Source organism: Numenius arquata, chromosome 24 (genome assembly GCF_964106895.1).
Source record: "Numenius arquata chromosome 24, bNumArq3.hap1.1, whole genome shotgun sequence".
Lineage (NCBI taxonomy): Eukaryota > Metazoa > Chordata > Aves > Charadriiformes > Scolopacidae > Numenius > Numenius arquata.
In genome coordinates, this window is record NC_133599.1 from 725,874 (window position 1) to 745,546 (window position 19,673).

Below are 19,673 nucleotides of genomic sequence, written 5' to 3' on the forward strand. Positions count from 1 at the left end.
AGCTGCTGGATTGGGATGAGGACTCGGTGCAGGATCAGGGCTCGTGACCATGTGCTTGGGTAAGACCCAGGGAGCAGCTTACGTGGGGAGGGCCGGCCGGGCATCCGCAGCCATACCCAGTCCCTGGTGTGACAGGCACTGCTGTCACTGCTGGAGCCATCCCTCCTCTGTGACCATCCTGGAGCAGGTTGGGACAGGGCCCAGGACTCAAAATCAATATACTTTTTCTCTAAACATTTATTCCAGGGAAACAAAGTGAAGTGTGACTGTGTGGCCATGCCAGCTCTCGGGCCAGGCAGCTGTGGTGGGGAAACCCAGCCACCAGGTCCCTGCCTGCACCCCGGTCACCCACCGCAGCGGCTCTGAGCTCCCCCGTGCACCCAGCCATGCGCTTCGGAGGCCACACTTTCGCTTAAGCCATTCACTGAACGGTGAGACCAGTCACAGGGAATCAGCTTTCCATGACCGTGTCAAAAACTATTTAAAACAGAGAGTGGTCCCAGTGCAGCGCTGGCACGGTCCCGCTCTGCGAGGGGAGGTGTCTGCCCTGGGCAGGACCCCCTTGCCCGGTGGGCTCAGCCCCATCTCTGCAGGGATGTAGGGAGCACCCCAGGAGTGAGGCAGGGGGAAGAGCAGGCGGCTGCTGCAGGCCAGGGACAGGGTGATGGGTGCTGGAGTTCCATGGGGCTTCTCCTCCTTTCCCAGGCGGGTTTCCTGCACAGAAACCCCGTGGCAGGGAGGGGACAGTGAGAGCCTGTCTCGAGCCATGTCGCACTTGTTGCAGGAGAAGCCTCCCGGTGCCCCTCGCACAGGAACCTGTGCCTGGCTCGGTGCCGGTGCAGCATGGCCACTGTGCCACCCCTTGCCCCGCTCCACCGGCACCTCCCAGCCCTGCTCACCTGGCTGCTAATTGCCAAGGCGCAGTGCCTGGAGGCCAGCGGTGAGGCCATCCTCTGCCGGACTCTCGTCCTCATAGGGGTAGCCCGTGTAGCCGCCCTGCTCCTTGCAGTACCTGAGGAACCTGTGGGCACAGAGCAAGGGGAGTGTGGGCAGGAGGTGGCACCGGCCTCGCTGCCTGTGTGGCACTGGCATGGCGCTGGCATGGCCAGGCACCGTCCACCGGCACCAGGGAAGGGCTGACGATCATCGTCTGACCTCTGCCAGTGGTGGTCCTTGCTGAGCACAGCCGGGTTTCCCACCACGATCAGCAGCGCCTTGGCCCTGGTGATGGCCACGTTCAGCCTCTGAAAAGAGAAGAAGGGCTTTACCTGGCGGCAGCGCCTCTCGGTCCCTCCCCAGCCCCACTGGGGTGCAGGCAGCGCAGTGGGACGCCGAGCACCTGGAGCAGCTATGCCAGAGGGAAACGGGGGGTGCCGACGGGTCTGCTCGGGGCAGTGCGGTACCTTGGGGTTCTTGAGGAAGCCCAGCTTGAAGGTCTCGTCCAGCTGGAGGTACTCGCTGCAGCTGCGCACGGTGGAGATGAGGATGACGCGCCGCTCCTGGCCCTGGAACTCCTCCACAGAACCCACCTGGGGTGGGGACAGCAGGTGAGGGGCCGGGGAGCACCCCTGGGATGGGGTGGGCTCTTCTCCCCACCACACTCAGGACTGTACCTTCAGCAGCTTGATGTCCGGCAGCGTCCGCAGGACGGGGTCCACGGAGGTGATGGCTTTTCGTATTTTCTCCACCTGGGAAGAGGAACACAGCATGGTCCAGCCACCACAGAGCTGTCCTCGTGTGCCAGCCCTGGGGCTGCCCATTGTCCCAGTGCCCCCAGTCCCCTGGGGAGGTCTTTACCCGTCCCCTGCCCACAGGGCAATGTGCCTCACCTGCTTCCTGTAGGGAGAGATGATGCCGACCTCCTTGGGCGAGAGGCTGGGGCAGCCCCCCTTGCCCCGGCTCTGCAGCAGCTTCTTGAGGTAGTGGACGAGCACCTCGATCTCAGACGTGTTGAAGAATGAAGGGCTCTTGGCCTCTCGCCGATCTTCCCCGCAGACCCCATGGAAGATGATGGGGAAGCCCTGGAGGTGGAGAGCGTTGGGTTCTGCTCCGCCTGTGGCTCGGGGCTCCCCCCAGGCCCCCTCCCTGCTGCCCCCCTCACTTTTTTGGGAAGCTCGTCCCAAGCGCAATACAGACTCCGGACATCGAGCTCGTCGCTCTCGCAGGCCTTCAGCTCGTTGTCGTAGAAGAGCTCGTTGGGGATCCTGAGGATGGCCTCGTGGGACCTGGCAGAGGCAGGACAGTGCCCAGGGCGGCTGCCAGGCGGCCCCAGCACCCTCCCGGGCACCGTGTGGGGGGACAGGGGCTGCGCTCCCACCTCCCCCACCAGCCGGGCACCATGAGGTGCCGGGGGCTGGGGCGCCCACACAGACCCTGCACCATCCCCATCCCTGCCTGTCCCCTCCCTGTCCCTGTCCCCGTCCCCACCTGTAGTTCCAGAGCAGTTTGGTGACGAACTGCGGGTCGTATCCTCCACTCGACTTCTTGTACAGGGGGTTGTGCAGCATCAGCCTCTCCAGCAGCGAGGTGCCTGCGCCCAGCGAGACCCCATGGCTCCCTGCAAGGCTGCTCGGCCCCCGGGTGCCCGCAGCGCTCCCACCCCTCGCCCCGCTCACCCAAGCCGTGCTCGATGGCCAGCGGTGACCTCAGGACAGGGCCCAGCTGCTGGGGGTCTCCAGCCAGCACCAGCTGCCCTCCGTTGGGGTTGCTCTCCTGGTCCATGGCGGTCAGGAGCCCTGGGCAGAGGGAGAGCTCAGCGGGGGACAGGGGGGGTCCCTGGGCCACGCAGAGACGCTGGTCCCCGAGATGGCAGCCGGGCACCACTGACCTGCGATGGCGACCACGCTCTCCGGCTCTACAGCCTGACCACACTCATCGATGAAGACGTGGGAGAAAAACCCTGGGGGGAAGTTGGCCGATGCCAGCCTGGGGGAGAGGTGGAGTGAGGCTGCCTTGGCGTGACTGCCCCGGCTGGCTGTCCTTCCTCCCCTCACCCTCATCCCCCTGCAGAGGAGGGGTCCCCCCTGCTGCCCACTCTCCTCCCCGCTGCACCCCAGCAGGGCCACCCTCACGGCCTGGGCACAAGGCAGCCCCAGGTGGTGGGGACACCCCCGGGTCCTCCCACCTTCCTGCAGTCACCAGCGTGGTGATGAGGATCCGGTAGCGCCCCAGGTGCTCCTTGCTCGGGTACACGTAGCAGCTCTGCTCATCGTCCCAGTTGCAGCAGGGCTGAAACAGGGGCGTTCGGTGGGATCCTGCTCTCCCCGGCGGGGTGCACAGCCCGGCCATGCTGCAGGGTGCGGGACAGAGGGACAGGGACCTACCCTGATATCGGCAGGCACCTCCTGGTAGCTCCTGGAGCTGGCGATGAGCCTGTAGATGTACCGGGGAGCAATGTCCTTGATGAGGCGCTGGCACAGCAGGTCTGCGGCACTGTTGGACGGGGCACACGCCAAGATCCGGGTGTCCTTGAAGCACGTCCATACCTAGGTGGGAGGAAGGGGCGACAGCACTGAGCCCCACGGGCCAGGATGGGCAGTGATGCTTGGGGTGGGCAGAGACTGCTGGGGCTGGACCTGGGCCCCAGCCGCCCACCTGCTTGATGGCTTCCACAAGGGTGACCGTCTTGCCAGTCCCAGGGGGGCCGAAGATGAGGTACGGGGCTGGCCTGGACATCCCTGTCACGATGTGCGTCACGGCTCTGCACTGCTCCTCGTTCGCCTGCAGCTTGCGGTCGAACCACCTGCGGGAGCAGAGGCTGAGCGTGCCGGGTCCCTGTCCCCTCCCGTCCCATGGGCACGCGGACTCACCGGGGCTGGAAGGTGCCTGTGAAGAGGGACTTGTGGCAGGAGGCGGTGGGGAAGAGGAGGCTGGACAAGCCACGCTTCATGGCCAGGGCTGCAGCGCGGTGCTGGACCTGCAGCGGCAGCCGGCTGAAGGTGAAGGTCACGTCGAACCTCAGGTTGTTCACAAACTTCTTCTGCAGCCTGGGAAGGAGTGGTATGAGCAGGGCACGGGGACGATCCCTCACACCCTCCCCGATCCTTCCCAGCCCGCACCCGGCCTTCGGCACATCCGAGCCGGGCTGCCGGGTCCCCAGACACCACTCACTTGGAGGAGAAGCCCAGCCTGACCTTCTCCAGCTCCACGCCGTGCACGTAGCCCTTGTACTGGACGAGCGGGGAGCGGTCCCGCTCGCTGCTCAGGTGGACGAAGAGGTGGTCCCCCCTCAGCACGGACGGTCGGTTCTCGGCCACACCGGGCACCTGCGCCAAGCGGCCGGTGTGACACTGGGCACCCCGGGAGCCCCAGCACCCCTCCCGCCCCCCTGCCAGCTCCCTCTACGCACATCGAGGACCAGCAGCCCCCTGTCCTGCACCATGGGCACGTCCTGCATGTCGTAGCGCCGGATGTCCACCTCCATCTGGATCTCCTCCAGGTGCAGCAGCAGCTGGAACTTCTTCTGGTAGTTCCCAGGCTGCAGGGGGGCCTCCAGCAGTGACCTGCGGGCAGCAGAGACATCACCGTGCCCCAGGGACACCTCGGCCAAGGGGCAGTGGGTGGGAGGTGGGGGGCCGGGTGGCATTGCCCCCACCCTGTGGCACTCACCGCATGGCAGCCCAGCTGGAGCTGGTGTTGGGTCCGAGCAGGATCGTGTCCTTGAGGCTCTTTGGGTACTGGTAGGTGCTCAGAGGGATTTCCCTCTCCAGTTCGTTTTTCAGGCAGCTGGGCAGAGGGGACAGTGGTGCCACAGGGACTGCAGGGCTGGGCTCCCCCCGGGCTGCCACCACTCGTGGCCCCGGAAAGCAGCGTGTCCCCAGCCCTGCCGTCACCAGCCATTGCACCGGGATGAAGTGCTGTGCCGGGGTGACGGAGAGCTGGGTCCCACGGAGCTGAGCCTTGTCCCAGGCACAGAACAGGCCAGGGCCATCCGCGCAGGATGGCAGGAGGTGACCCCACCACGTACCTGTCGGGGGGAACGCCCTCCTCGGTGATGACAGTGACAGGGCGCTGGAGGCTGGCCTGGTACGGCTGGAAAGGCGCCGAGGGCCCCAGGTCCTTGGCCAGCTGGCTCTCGGCGACAGCAGCGACGTAGCGCCCGATGCTGAAGGGCTGGTCTGGCTCCTTGGTGAACTCGAAGACCAGCACAGCGTGGAAGTGCCCGTTGCAGGAGGTCAGCCCCAGCACCTGGATGGGGTACGTGCTGCCTGCGAGGCAACGGGGCGAGAGCTGGGTCCTGCCTGTCCTCCGGCGGGGCAGGGCGCAGGGCAGGGGACAGGGTCCTACCTGGGTGCAGCAGCAGGGACTGGCCCTGCGTCACCCTGTGTTCATCTGTGAAGGAGAGCTCCCGGCAGGGCCGGCGCGGCTGGCACCGCTGCAGCGTCACCGCCTCCGCCCCGCGGTTCTGCACCAGGATGGTGACCGTCCGGGGCTCGCCAGGCACCACTGGGAAGCGGATGTGCCCGTTGCCCAGGTCCTGCTCCGAGACGATCTCCACCCCATGCTTCCCACAGATGAACTCAGCCCTGCGGGAAGGGAAGGTCAGGTTTCCCCTCCCGGGGCCAGGGTCCCCGGGGCCGTGCCAGGGCAGGCGTGGGCAGGGTCCTGCCACTCGTACCATTTCTTGGCACGGCTCTTGGGCACTTGTGGACCAGTGCTGGGCTGCTGGCCTGAGGCAGACGCAGATGCTGATGCTGACGCCTCTGCATTTGTTCTGGGTCTCCGGTACTGGTCTGCCACCACCACACGCCTCCTCTCCTGTAAGAAGCAGCTGGGATCAGTGTGGCCCCGGGGTGCTGCCATGGCCAGGGGCTCCCACAGAGCCAGTCCCAGTGGGTGCGGGAGCCCCTGCGCAGCCCCAGCCTGGGACCCCCCTCACCTTCTTGAAGTGCACCGACTCCCCGTTCACGTGGGCCTGGTGGGTCACCCTCAGCGCGTACAAGATGCAGGAGAAGTTAGGAATCCTTGTATCAATCCTGCACAGACAAGAGAGAGGCTCTACGTGGCTGGAGCACGGCTGGGCTGCCGGGCACAGGCAGCTGAGAGGGGGCGAGCGGGAAGGGAGGGTGAAGGGGGCTCTTGAGGCTGGGCTGGGGGCACTCAGCTACTCCCCTCTGCACCGGGAGAGGGAGAAGGACCGGTGCTTTTCACCGGCCCCATGCAAATCTATCATCCCTGCAGGATGCTCCAGCAACTCCATGCAGTTCCAGCTGTGCCGTGGCCATTCCAGCTGTGTCACGGCATCACTGTCTGGCCATGCAGTCCCTGTCCCTGCCAGCATGCAGGTGGCAGCGGGGCAGGGACACGGCCCTGTCCCCAGATCCTCCAGGGGCTGAGCCAGCACAGATGGGGGCTCCTCCAAAGCACAGCCACTGTGGTCCCGTCAGCGATTCCTCCCCGGGCACCTCCTCCCGCACCCCGGGGCACATCCCACAGCCTGTCGTGGGCTGGACCCCAGCTTTGCCAATGATTAACAGCGGTGACATTGCACAGGGGCCAGCATGACCGGTGTCAGTGGGGTGAAACGGGAACTGTGGTGGGCAGAGGGTGCCCGAGGCCATGCCCAGGTGGCTGCCGGGGGGTCCCTGCAGGCGGGGAACATCCCAGCAGGGCTGGGATGGAAGGGTTTGGGGGCACTCAGGGCTGGCGTCCAGAGAGGCAGCTCTGCCACTTGCCGCATCCACAGCCCAGCGGGACACGGGCTGCCCCAGCAATGCTGCTCCCTGTTCTCTCTGCCTGCAGAGAACGGAGCCCCTGCGTTTGAATTTAACTGGTCCAGGTGTCTCCAAGCTGCTCCGAGAGCACACGTGCTCCATCCCACCCCGGCAAGTGATGGAGGAGAGCCCCCAAAGCCCCCACCTCCCAGTGCCTCCCCAGTGCCACCCTCACACCCAGCTCCTGGCCGGAGCTGGCTTGATACCCCGCCTGAAGCCCCGGCAATGCTGGCCAGCGATCAGCGATGCTGGCCACGGGCTGACAGCGCTGGCCAGGGACCAGCAGTGCCGGCCGGGGCAATGGATGACGCTGGCTGGGGGGACCGTCCCAGGCGACGCTGCCCGGGCCCGGCCGAGGGCTCTCACCTGCCCCGAAACTCCTGGGTGTAGACGCTCCGCAGCGCGTCCCGCCGGCTCTCCTGCTCCCGGCCCGTGTCCCGCAGGAACTGCACGAACTGATCCCCCCACCGCCTGGCCTCCGCCACGCTGAACCGCGGCATGGCTGAGCCGAGCCGAGCCGGGCCGTGCCAAGTCGTGCCGGGCTGTGCCGAGCCGGGCTGGGCTGGGCTGGCCCGGGCGGGGGCTGTCCCCGCAGGGAAACGAAAGCGAAAGGGGCCGTGCGCCCTGCGGACCCGCCCGCCCGGGGCTGGGGCGGCCGGGGGGCGGCTCCTGCCCGCTGCCTCTGGCCCCCCAGCGTCGCCCCCGGCCCGGGCTCCTGCGCCCCGCAGAGGGTCCCGGCTGCGGCATCCCCGGGGTGAGGGGACTCATCCCGGCTGGGGTGGGGGCTGTCCCAGCCCGGGACCCCGACGGGTGCACACGGACGCACGCACCCCCCCCTCGCAGGGCTTCCCCGGAAGGGACGGACACACCGCCAAACCGGGCGGTGGTCGCAGGGCCGGGGGGAGCCGAGCTGTTCAGTGTCGAGGGTCTGGGCTGGGGAGTCCCTTCCAGGCCTGCAGCCCTGGCACTGCTTGTCCCCAGGCAGGGAGAGCAGGGGCCACCAGCTCGCAGCCGTGCTGCTGCCCCGCAGGAGAGCAGCCCAGGTGAGCTGCATCACTCTATCCAGTGCTGAGGGGCAGGAGCTCCCGGGGCGCTATAAATAGGGCAGCAGCAGCAGCAGGAGCTGATTTCTGTGTTTGTCTCTGGTTCCCTCTGCTTTCACCCTCCCATTTGCCTACTGAGGGTGGCGATCCCCAACCCGCCCCCGTAAAACGGCTCCAGACCCTGCGATGGCTCCTGGTGCTGCTTTTGCCTTGTTTGTGGCCCAGAGACGTTGGGGTAAGTCTGCTGGTTCCCCCACCTCAGCTCAGGTGGCTTTTTCCCTGCCCTGAGCTCTGCTGGTGACCTGCCACTGTCTGGAGGTGGCTGATGGACTGTGATGGTGTAGGGCCCCGTGCAGGTTGTGAGAGGGCTCTGAGGCTTGAAAAATGGGAGTGTTGCCTTTGGAGAAGTTCTGTGTAAGTCTTTCAGTCATGTACTGCGAGCAGAACCCTGGAGTTTTAAGCTTTGGTCTTGCAAATGGGCAGGAAAGCACCTTCCTTGGTGGGCAGTGGGTGGCCTTGCCACTGTCTGGGCTGGCAGACAGTAGCCAATGGCTTTAAGGATCAGAATGGCTCTGGGCATGTGTCACTGCTGGGCTGGCACTTGCCCAGTGCCCCAGAGAGTCACACCAAGGGTTGGTTTTCCATGGCAGAGAGAGGGGCTGGGATGGGGGTAGCTGAGCCTGCTGCCGAGCAGGCCGTGGGGGAGAAGGGCGAGGAGGCAGGCGGGGAATGAGTCAGCCTAAAGCGTGATTAGCTAAAGATTTGGAGAAGGACAAAGAGATAGAAACAGTCCTAAGGCTGGAACAGGCGGCGGTGAGCTACTGGCAGTGTAGCCTGGTGCGGGAAAGGACTAGCCTTGAGGCAGATAAAAGCCCTGTTGTGTGCACGGCCTTATCTCGGGCCCTGCTTCAGCCTCACATTCTTGGAATTGCTGCAGCCCTTGTCGGGATGGGAGCGGGGCCACCGACCGCAGCACCTCAGGTGCTCATCCACACAACCTTCATCTCCTCCGACGCTGCGGGCAGGGAGGAAACCCCTTCTACAAACACAGGCTGGCACCAGCGCTGTCCTTGAGCAGCTCTTTGCTGTGCAGCCCACAAACCCGCCCCGGGGGCCAGTCCTGCAGGACGCACCCGGCGGCGAGAGCTTCCCCGGGTGGGTGCCGGGGTGGGTGCCACAGCGAGACACAGCCGATGGGGGCAGTGACCCCTCTGCTGCTTTCCCTGGAGTGAAACGCTGCTTTAGAGCCGAGTTACTGTTTCTTTTAATTGGGAAGTTCTGGGAGCCCCACTTCCCTGCACGCCGGGGTGGCAGCACCCCCTGTGGGCAGGGACCTGCGGATCCCCCTCCTCGGGAGCCAGGAGCAGCTGGAGCAGGAAAGAAGGGACACAAATGGCATTAGAAGAGAGTTCTGTGTTTCTGTGGGAGGGTTCGGTGCAGAGGATGCCTGTGGGGCCAATGGTCGGTCTCAACAGCAAGTACAAACGTTCTTGATGACTGACAAAACTCCTGGCAGAGGACAGACAGGTATTTTGTGGTGTTGCTGTGCACAACCCAGAGCGTAGTGCGCAGGCGTCCGTGTGCACATCCACGCACACCCCATCCCTGCTTTCCCAGCCCCTTTGTGTATTTAAACAGGCAGACGCAGGGCAGTTTAAATCCCAGAACCCGCCAGAAAGCGCAGAGAGAACCAGGTGTGAATAAAGTGAAGGGACCTCACCAAAGGGAGTCACTTCGCAGCGAATCCGTGGCCTGAGGAAGGGACACACATGCCCCTTCGACCTCCCCTTAAGAGAACTGCTAGGACTGGGATTTCTGATCCTACAGAAAAGAAAACAAGAAACACAGAGCAAGCACTTAGCAATTAAAAGATTCATCCCCAAATCCCCTTTAAATATGACAAGAAACTGGTCAAAACTGAGACAAAATGGGAAACTTTTTTTTTTTCTCACTTTGGTGCAAGTTTATTTATTTTGTACATGATCCATCCATACACCTGTGATACAAATTCCAGGAACCTGCCACAAAGCGTTAAAGCACAACATACCTATTACTCTGTAGACATTTGCATTTTTAATCACCATCCAGCCTACATGGATCAGCAGTGATTCGACACAGGAACCTGCAGCTCTGCAAAAATGCAGATGTCTGATAACCGTACACACAGGAGGGGGGGGAGAGCGGAAGTGTTCACTTCTGGGGAACATGGCTCAAATCTTTAGATTAAAAAAAAAAAAAAAAAACAAACCCAAAAACATTCCATCCCTGAAAGAGCTGGCTGGGTGGGGATTTCTGTAAAGGGTCTTGTAAACTCATTTTCTATAGTAAAACGTAAGCCTGGGGGCTCTGCTCTACAGAGGTCAGTAACGGGGGTTCGTGAGGATTTACCCTCCCTGGTGTTTCTCACCCCTCGCAGTGCCGAGCCCTCGGTGGGTCTGACAGACATGGGGAGTACCTGGAGTGCTGTGGGGGGCGAGGGGATGCTCCACACCCTCAGCTTGGGTTATCATAGGGCTTTTCCAGTTAGGAAGTTTTCCAACCAGTACAACTGGTGACTGAGAAGCGCTCTACTTCTGAACCATGGACTTAATTAAAACAACTGATCGATAAATGCAGTCACAATGGGAAGTTTATGTGGCAGGAAACACAAAACACAAAGACAAAGCTATTTGTTCCACAGTCCCCTCCGAGGCCAGAAAACCTGTTAACTTTGAAAGCCCTAGAAAAATGCTGCACTGGTTCAGAAACCATCTACTTGGCATAGGACCACATTTGTTTTTTGCACACAAACATTTCCTAAATCTCCTGATTTCCGTGTTAAGCATTCTGCATTTCTTTTCCAATCTTGTAGCTGAGGATTTTGTTCCAGTCGATCTTGGTGCGGGTGACGGGCAGCTGCCGGCGCAGGGCTTTGAAGGTGGTGTCAGACATGGTCTGGTAGTTCTCGCTGATGGCTGTCTGCAAGGGCAAGGAGGCTCTGTTAGGGCAGTGAGGGGACACTGAAAGAGCACGATGCGGTGCTAGAGCCACTCGACGCCTTCTCCAAGGCGAAGGTAGACTAGTAATTAAATTAATAAGAGTTGCCAGCGTGCGTGCAAGTAAAGGGCTTCTGTTAAATCCCCTGTGAGTGGAGCAGTGTCTTAGGTGTTCCCCTGAGTTAGTGGTGCCCCGTCCCCTCACATGCAGGCTGGGACAGCACCAAAAGCCATCACACGTTTCCTTTTCAGTATTTTTAACTGTCAGAGAGGAAAACCTTTGTTTAGACTCACCCACTGCCCTTCCATGCTTGTTCCAGGCATCATTTGTAACCCTTTAACTATGCAGCAAATGATTATTAATTACATGTAGCTTTACAGCTATATTCTTTAGACAAATGTTACTGCCCTTTTCTAAGTAAATCTTACAGTCAATACCAGACTTGGCCAGAAACAGAATTAGAGGCCAATTTCCTGTGTTTCCATTCACTGTAAATGGAGACTGATTCCATCAAATTTATTTAAGGACCACTGATCTTACCTGGTACTCATTTTCTGCATTTTCTATTATCTTAATAAATTCCTTTGCTGTTTGGACATCACTCTACAAAGGGGAAAAAGAAATTTTTTTTTTTATGTTTCAGAGCGACTTACAAAAGCTACACAACAGATTTCTTCTCAAGTGACGGGACTGCACCCCGGTGAGTGGAGGAGAGTAGAGACTGATGGTACGGATGAGGGATTTGGTCACTCTTGCTCCCTCTGCTGTACCACAGCACTTGTCTTCCCTTAGCGCACCGCTCGCTGTTTGTTTCCCTTGCACACAGATAGAAAAGCACATTCTGCCCCCTTAAACTGAAACGCATACAATAAGCTTTCCAACAGAGACCGTGCTTTCTATTAGAGTCTCACTTTAAGCAATTGAGAATCTGGGTTTCCCGTGTGACTCTAAACAACACACTAAAATTACACTGCTTTAAGTCAAGAGAATGTCATCATCGCAATGTATGGTTCATGAGATGTTTAACGAACAAAACAGTTGCTTTAGCATAAAAAAAAAATCTTTTAGCAAACTTACTGAAACCGGTACAGAGTCCTGGATGTCTTTATGACTAACCAGCTGAACGTTGCCATCTTCATAGTAATGCACCTGCACAAAAAGACAGGATGCAGGTTATCACTAACACTCCTTTCAGAGTCCCTACAGCCCCCAAACGCTCCCAGAATGGCACAACAGCACTGTCGTGCCAGTCTTCTCTGCTTACGTGGAGACTAAAAGCAGGATGGATTTTCTAAAAGGTTTCATTCTTTGTCAAGACTGTTCAAGATTATGTTAATGCAGTAAACGCCTGGAGTTGAAATAAGAGCAATTACAAAAGAATTCATGGAATAGGTTTTAGCCCTATAAAGTGAAGCAGACTTGGAGGCAAATACTAAGCCACAGGCCAGATCGTAGACTGTTAAAACTAGTGTTTCAGGCACAATTAATTTCTTGGATTGTATAGTTTAATAGCATCTTGACTTGAGAAGAACATCTCAGCTGTATTTCAGCATCTCACTCTGAGTTGAATGCATCAGTGTAAGAGAAGCAGTGCAGTTCTGTCACTGCCAGGAAAAGTAACTCACCTGGATTTTGAGCACTGCGGCCACTTGAGCTGTTGGTGGGGTGATGGTAAACTTCCATTCTGATCTCCAGCGACCGTTCCTAAAAACAATCAGAGCTTGAGAACTGTACTTCCAAAAAGCTCAAAACAACAAAGAATCAAGTTAACAAGAGCAAGTTATTTGTGCTGTTGTCTTATGACCAATATTACAGTGCTTTCTGTGGTGTTGAATCAAATGTCAGATGCGGAGTGAATACAAAGCAGCCTCAGTCCCGACTGGCTCCAGTTACTTGTGCCCTGGAACAGGTAAGGGAGTATCCAACTCCGCTAACAACCCCCTCTGCACAGGCCACTGAGCCACACTGAAGGCCTAAGGGAAACGCCAAGGGGATGCAAGGCAAACAGCTACAGAATGAGAAGCAGAACTTCTTGGGAAGCCCAAGGCTACTTTCCCTTTGGACTTTGTCGGAAGACAGGGTATGGGTTTGTTTGAGGACTTGTAAAGGCAGAAAATACACTGTGTTGAAATTGTCTTACCAGAAGTTTTTGGGCTGGAACTGGTGGCTCTCGATACAGGCAATAATTGTCTGCTGCCCATCTATAGATTTACCATAAACCTGTATTTAGAAAAAGAGTTAAAAAGGCCCAGAGCTGAGGACAGCCATTCTAAATTTCTGTTCTTGGCAGCACTGTGGAGGGTTGTTATTGTGGGATCTTCCTGGGAACAGGGACCACTAATTACACTGTCCAACACCTCCACTTGCACAGATGTGCAAATAATGACTCTTTTTTATTAGCTGCAGGTGTTAAGGTGCTTGGCAGTCCTGACTGTGGAAAAAAAGGTGTAATATATCTTTACCACTGTGTGCATGCCACGGTATTTGCCCCCTCTTTGGAAGTTGTTATTCCAAAGTTAGGAAACCCGCCAGTGAGTGGGGGGAATTCAAGTAGCACTGCCCAGCACTGAGCCCAGGTGTGGGACTGACTGACGTGGGGCAACGAACTGTGGTGAAACGGGGTGGATGCTCACAGTACAGAAGCCGTTGGGGTAATGATCTTTCACATAAGCTCTCAATGCGCTGTCGCAGGCATCTCTCCATTGTTTTAAAGCTGATTCTGTGTCCTCAGGCTGGGGGTCACTCGCTTCTTTCCTTAAATGATCAAACTTGAAAGAAAGTTTGTTTCTCGGGTCTAAAAATCTGCCATTGCCCAGATCGCCATGTTCTGTGATTAAGACCTGCAAAGTAAGTTGAAATTAAGATACACTTATGCTGCTGTAAATGTGGTGGTTTGTGTTTTCCCTGACTAATTAAATAGATATCAATGTTTCAATAGATTCTCTCATTGAGCTCTAATATCCATAAATAAATAGGGATTGTCAGTAACAATTTCAACTAAGAGTAGTTGCAGTGAGGCTGAGGACTGAAACTTTCTCTTGTCAAAGCTCTTTCTATGGAGAGCCCTCTTCAAAGCCTCTGCCTCCATGAACAAACGTGGACACCAGAGAAGCCAGGCCAATGCTGGGCTCAGAGAACAGGACAGATGCTCAGGCCCGTTTTTCATCTTCTGTAGGAATGAGAGAATCTATTGAAACATTAGTAGAACCTACTACCGGCTGTCAGCAGGAACTGTAAGCAGGCAGCAACATAAGGAGTTGTAGATGAGCCTTAAATATACACTAATCTTTACTCATTCATGCTCTAAATAGAATTCCAGTGACTTCAGCACGGAGCTTTACTTAAGGAACAACAAACTAGAGTTACGAGGCAGGATCAGAGAATATTTTATGAGAACATTTCACCTACGCTGCTTCTGTAAGAACAAAAGTGTGGTGATATAATGGTGTGTGGGAGAAGGAGAGGCAATAACTTGTGATAGAATGAAACTAGTCAGGATCTTGATGTAAAAACATATTTACTGGTTTTGCACACTGTAGTAATACAAAGCTCAAGTGTAAAAAGTTTTCTCTTACCTGATCATCATACCCTTCTATCTTCACCGGAGTGAACTGATCCATGTTATACTGTGCAAACGCACTGTTAAGAATTAAAAGAACGTGAACTTAAGTTGTACATGCTTATTTATTTTGACTCAAGAATAAGTATGCAGTGTGATTTATATTACAGAAAATTTCAACTTAATTTGGCAAATAATACATGTGAGTACTCTTAAAGGATTTTTCAATACCTTTTATTATGATAGCTATAAAACCCCAGGTCTAAAGCCAGGTTTATTTAGTGATGATTAGGAAAGTACAGAGTTCAAAAGTAGAACAGTAGCAGCCTGGGGGAATATGAGCAAGCCAAGGCAAAGCAGGAACACTGCAGCTCCACTTCAGACAGCAGCAAGATAAACAAATGAGTAGACTAATATTTAGAACAATTTTCTTATGTAAAGGCCTGCTGAGTGATATGTCACCTGGCTTGAAGTAAAACCTTAGCATCAAAAAGCTTGTCTGCATAACCTTTAGGCACCTTCTAATGAGTCTATGCAAGTAAACAAGATATTTTGAAAGTTTTGTTGGTTTTTTTTTGAGGGCAGTCCTTTTTCTAAACTTCAGCTTACTCACAATTACTCAGCATGTCAGGTTTCCTTTGCTTTTCAAACCATGCTTCAACAAGGTAAGACATTCCTGCTGCTGCAGAGTTAACCCTTTTGGCAGAGTGCCTTCCTGTCAGTTTTATACAGCCTCTACAGCATAAATTCCAATTTAGGGCTTTTAAAAAGAATAATCCACGCCTTTCATTATGTATTTGGTTGGGAAGATTAGGAATTGCAGAAGATTGCTCTCAATACAACAAATGGCTGGCTTTGTCACAGAAGGATGGGCGTAAGAAAACATACACATCTCTGAGGGTAATTTGACCTGTGTCTGAAATACCAGTACTCACTGTGCTGCTCCTTCCCTGAGAAGATTGTCGTTGTTAAGCAATAACCGCACATCTGGAGAAGAAAGAGCTCCGGTAGGTTATTGGGCTTTTTCATCATGTTTCTCTTTATGCATTTCAATTTCAAGTGTACAAATGCAAACACTGAAATGATTAAATCATTTCATTAAGCATATGTAGTCACAGAATGACAGCATGCTTTTCCCTCACCGCTTCTTAACCTTAAAAGCAGTATATTGTGGCACAGCCTTAGACGCTTCTAACAGATGAAATGTGAGGGAAACACCACCGATTGTTTTTTATTTACTTACCATTGAATACTTCATTAAATTCTCCAGGGGGTGCATGAGTGATGAATTTTGCAGCTATACGCACCTACAATGAAGTAGAAAAGTAATTAAACTAAAGACAAAAGATAATTTGCTGAGTTCATACGTACTGCAACCTACACTGAAGCAATTCACTGACAAACCCAACCCTGACAGTAATAGAAGTGCCAGATTTAGGGAGAAATCTAGACATGTGTTGTCAAAATGGAAATAGTCTCGGTAAGACCAGATTTTTTTTTCAGTGTAACTGAGCAGACAAATTCCACATGCACTCAGGAAGAAATGCGAACTTCACTTGGGCACCTGCAGAAATGGGAACTGCTCAACCTGCATGGCACTAACCTATTTAAAGACTACGAACGCTGGCCAGCCACTCCTGCTGGGGACACTCCTAAACAATGCTTTTTCCTGATCCTTGCCAGTAATCGGAAACCTAAATGCCAAGCTACAGAGAGAGTAAGAAGGCACTGCAGGAAAAGTGACACTACCTGGGTGGTAACCTACAGCACAACCACATCGCCAAGGTGTGTGTGACACACTGCTTCCCTGGGGTGCAGCTCGTTTGCTGCTGAGGAGATGCCACTGCCTCACGGCACACAGCGTGTGAAGGAGGAAAGGTTGATCCCTCTAGAAATGGAGCAGTAAATCAATTACACAAACTGCCATGAGACTGCTTCCAGAGTTAATTAAGCCTCATGGACTTGGAAAAGCCACTGATGCGCTCGGAGTCCAGAAAGGGGGATGGAGAAGTAAAAAGCTGGGAACTGACAGCAATGAGGGAGGTGATGGAAAATGCCACAATGAACCTAAGAGGTCAGACAGAGCCTCCAAATGAAACCAGCCACACTTCAGCAGGTGATTTTTTTTTTTTTTTTTTTTCTTCTTGATTGTCTTCTAATGCTGCTCTTCTACCCCTGAGGAGCAAACACACTGCCTGTGCCATTCTGGGGCACGTTACTCCTCTGATCTTGAAGTAGGATTTTGTTGGAAATTGTGCTGTAGCCCAGACACGAACTGTCACAATAGTGGAAGAATTACAGAATCTGGAACTGTGAGTGACAAAAGATAACTGAAAGGCCAACTGCAAGGAAAAGATCTGAATATCTGCAAGCTTTGAAGCTGGAAAAGAAAAAACCCCATTCTCTTCTCAAAGGTACCAAACCTGCACTGTGTTCTGAAATGCAATACACACATCTTCCGCTGTTAGAATTTAGGTGGCTGAGGTATTGATTCTATTAAAATTAGTAAGAGATTATGGTTTTCATAATCAAATCCTCTATGGTTTTTACAGGACCAAAGGGAATAGAATCATCTTGGACAACTTGAAACAGGAAATGTCACAAAATTAAACCTCTCCCTTAGAGTAATAAAAATGTCACATTTCTTCCAACAAGCACAGCTAACAAAGCTGCACAATAAGCCTTTCTTGCTCAACTAGACATTTATTGAAGATGATGCAGAACAGCGCTCATTACAACTCTGATTACTTTTTCTATTTTTCATTTTGAGCAGTAAAACAAAGGAGTGTGTATCCATCCAACTACTTCAGCTGAATTACTGCCAGAGCTGGAAATAACTTGCTTTTCTCAACAGTCTTCCCTGTTTTAATTAGAAAATGCTGTTTGTATTGTTTGTCACATAATGATTTAAAGCAAGCCATGGAAGGAAATAAACACCTTCCCAAACAAAGGGTATATTCCTTATTCCAACAGTATCAAGTAACAACTCTGCCTTAACTGGATTGACCTTCAGATAAAAATAGATCATTTTCCAAATTAGCATCTATTTCAAAGAATATACATATATTCTTCATGCTTTAAGTAATTATACATCATAAATGGAAAAACTATAAAGTCAGTAACTGATGTAGTTGATAAATACAGTGTCAAACTGTTTTCTCCTCATTTGCTGCTTTTAGGTAAGGTTGGTATGTACAGCAATCCTAAAAATGTAGTTCTTGCTGTTTGAGAGTCAGCCCTAAATGGCTGAAAGATTCTGATATGACAGTGTGTGCTCCTCCAAGAAATCACAGGTGTCAGCACCAGCACGTCAGACTGTGCTGCAGTGCTTAGACATGGACTTCATGCCATGGTGCCTTTCAGTGGGAGGGCAGCACGAGATTACATCCTGTAAATTAACTCCCCAGATGAACAGATTCCTTTTTATAAGTTGCTTCAACATATGAAAAAATAAGGCCCCTAAAAAGCCATAAAATTTAGTATCTTATAAATTCAGGCAACAACGTTGTGGCTGCAGAATTGAACTGTGCATGGAACCCTCATAAAAGGGACCACTGTTTTAACAGGCTGACTTCAGATCAACAGATTCTTATAAACATCCTTGTGAAAAGACAAGTATTATTTGAGAGGTACTTACAGTCTTGCGCAAATTCTTCCACTTGGAAGGATGAATAAAATTAAATCAACACAGAATAGACTCTGCATTTCAATCAGGTGCTATCACACAACCAGCCATAACCAAAGCAAACACTGCAAGTGAAAGTGTTCCCCTTTACAGTCTCCCTGGCCCTGCCTCTCTTCTGGGGCAATAAAATACAAAGCGTTTAAGTAAAACTACTGAAATCAGGCGCCGAGTGCAGGCAACAGGCTGTGACTTCGTTCATTCTAAATGTCAAGCGCTGGAACCGCTCTTTGTCGTTAGAGTTGACTTGTTTCAAAGCGGCGTCAGCAAAGCGGCAGGATGTTCATTTGCAGAAGCATGAAAATAAGACTTTTGGCAAACCGAGCTACTTCCTGGCTGTGGTTGCCGTCTTGGGTCGCTCGCAGCGCCGCAGCCAACGCACTTCCCACTTCTAAAATGGGGAAAGCGTCCGAGGGGGAACCTGCTCAGCTGTTCCGTTAAACCGGCAAAATGGCAGCAGGATGCACTGAAGCAGACAACAGGGTAGACCTTAAATGAATCCCTGCACTCACCTAGAATATGCCTACAGAGAATAAAGGAAGGCTTGGGGGGAGGTGGAATGAATTAATTTTGTTGCTCTATTGGTTTGTTTCTTTATTTTAAAGCACTGGTAAACTCACACTTTAGAAAATGAAACATATATATCAAAGTTCTAGGCCTACTCTGAATTTTGTCCTGGAATACTCCTTTCAAACAATGCTAAAGTATTAATTAAAGGATGAATCGCACCTTTAAAGCTCTATCTGCTTGTTTCACAATGAATGTCACTGTAATGAGGCTGAATTTGACAGTTTAAGGGAAAAATGAAAGCAGGCTCCAAACTCTAGGATCCTTGAAGATCTATGAGCCTTAATGCCCCACTCCAGAATGCTCAAGAACAAAGCGAAAAGCTACATGTCATATTTTTATTATGCAAGGAGGTGCAGCAGTGGATTTTTTAACTACCACTTGTAGGTAACTAGTGTCTATAGAACTACCTGGAAATTTGTTACATGAAACTCAGTGCTGCTTGTAAGACTGTCATCTTTCCACATTCTTATGCAAGAGGAACAATCTGTTCATTTTGCCATTTCCTAACATAAATATTGCTCTGTTTGCTCCTGCTTAGTCCCCTCCACCCAGTACAATTTGTGGGATCTACATCAAAGTCACTGTCAGCAGCAGGGGCAAGCAGATAACGTGGAAACATGCTCTGAAGGTGTTTGGAACCGAAGAGGTTTCACAGCGCCTTTTAAAGCCGCTGCTACCTTTGCTGTCCTGGGAAAAAGCAAGCCGAAAAATGTATTTTTATGCGGAAAATATATTTTCATGCACCAAGACGCGCCGAGCCGCCTGAGCGGCACCTAGGCAATCAGGAAATGGAAATGCAAAGCGCTGCGCTGATAAATAACCGCTGATCCCGGCCGGCCTCTCACCCGGGCAGCGGCGGCCCGGCCGATCTCGGGGCCCGCCCGCCCGGAGGCAGCGGGAGGCCGGTCCGCGGGCACCGGGCGAGCCTCCCCACGACCCCCCGCAGGCTGCCCTCCCGCGGGTGCTGCGGGGGTGGCGGTGCCGGCCCAGCACAGCGGGGCGGCCCCCTACCTACCTTCTCCTCATCCGACACCCGGTCCTCGAAGTCGGCCATTTTGGCAGCTGTGGGCCCGGCCCGGCCCCGCGCGGAGGATGCCGGGAGCGGCGGACGGGGCGCCGCCGCCGGGCCG

At 54.0% G+C, this 19,673-nt stretch overlaps 2 protein-coding genes across 3 annotated transcripts; both read right to left on the minus strand.

Moving 5' to 3' along the window:
• Positions 1-227: 227 nt before the first annotated feature.
• Positions 228-7,213, minus strand: MOV10 (Mov10 RNA helicase). The gene is made up of 22 exons (XM_074163398.1): positions 7,080-7,213; positions 5,879-5,975; positions 5,618-5,757; positions 5,287-5,525; positions 4,967-5,207; positions 4,609-4,725; positions 4,349-4,502; positions 4,111-4,265; positions 3,810-3,986; positions 3,595-3,742; positions 3,324-3,485; positions 3,125-3,228; positions 2,828-2,925; positions 2,616-2,735; positions 2,428-2,530; positions 2,102-2,225; positions 1,830-2,021; positions 1,614-1,688; positions 1,404-1,529; positions 1,156-1,244; positions 900-1,021; positions 228-714 (listed from the first exon to the last, which is right to left on the minus strand). Exons 1-21 carry the CDS (start codon positions 7,211-7,213, stop codon positions 907-909), a joined length of 2,910 nt encoding a protein of 969 aa, XP_074019499.1. The 3' UTR covers positions 228-714; positions 900-906.
• Positions 7,214-9,703: 2,490 nt separating this feature from the next.
• Positions 9,704-19,620, minus strand: CAPZA1 (capping actin protein of muscle Z-line subunit alpha 1). 2 transcript variants are annotated; one of them, XM_074163238.1, is made up of 11 exons: positions 19,559-19,620; positions 15,535-15,598; positions 15,227-15,278; positions 14,308-14,371; positions 13,366-13,572; positions 12,873-12,952; positions 12,358-12,436; positions 11,810-11,881; positions 11,273-11,335; positions 11,026-11,072; positions 9,707-10,714 (listed from the first exon to the last, which is right to left on the minus strand). In XM_074163238.1, the coding sequence occupies exons 1-10, from the start codon at positions 19,595-19,597 to the stop codon at positions 11,055-11,057; spliced, it is 738 nt and encodes a 245-aa protein (XP_074019339.1). In that variant the 5' UTR covers positions 19,598-19,620; the 3' UTR covers positions 9,707-10,714; positions 11,026-11,054. The 2 variants fall into 2 exon arrangements, with proteins under 2 accessions (XP_074019337.1, XP_074019339.1); XM_074163236.1 differs by lacking the exon at positions 11,026-11,072 and having other exon boundaries at positions 9,704-10,714.
• Between the last annotated feature and the right edge of the window lie 53 nt (positions 19,621-19,673).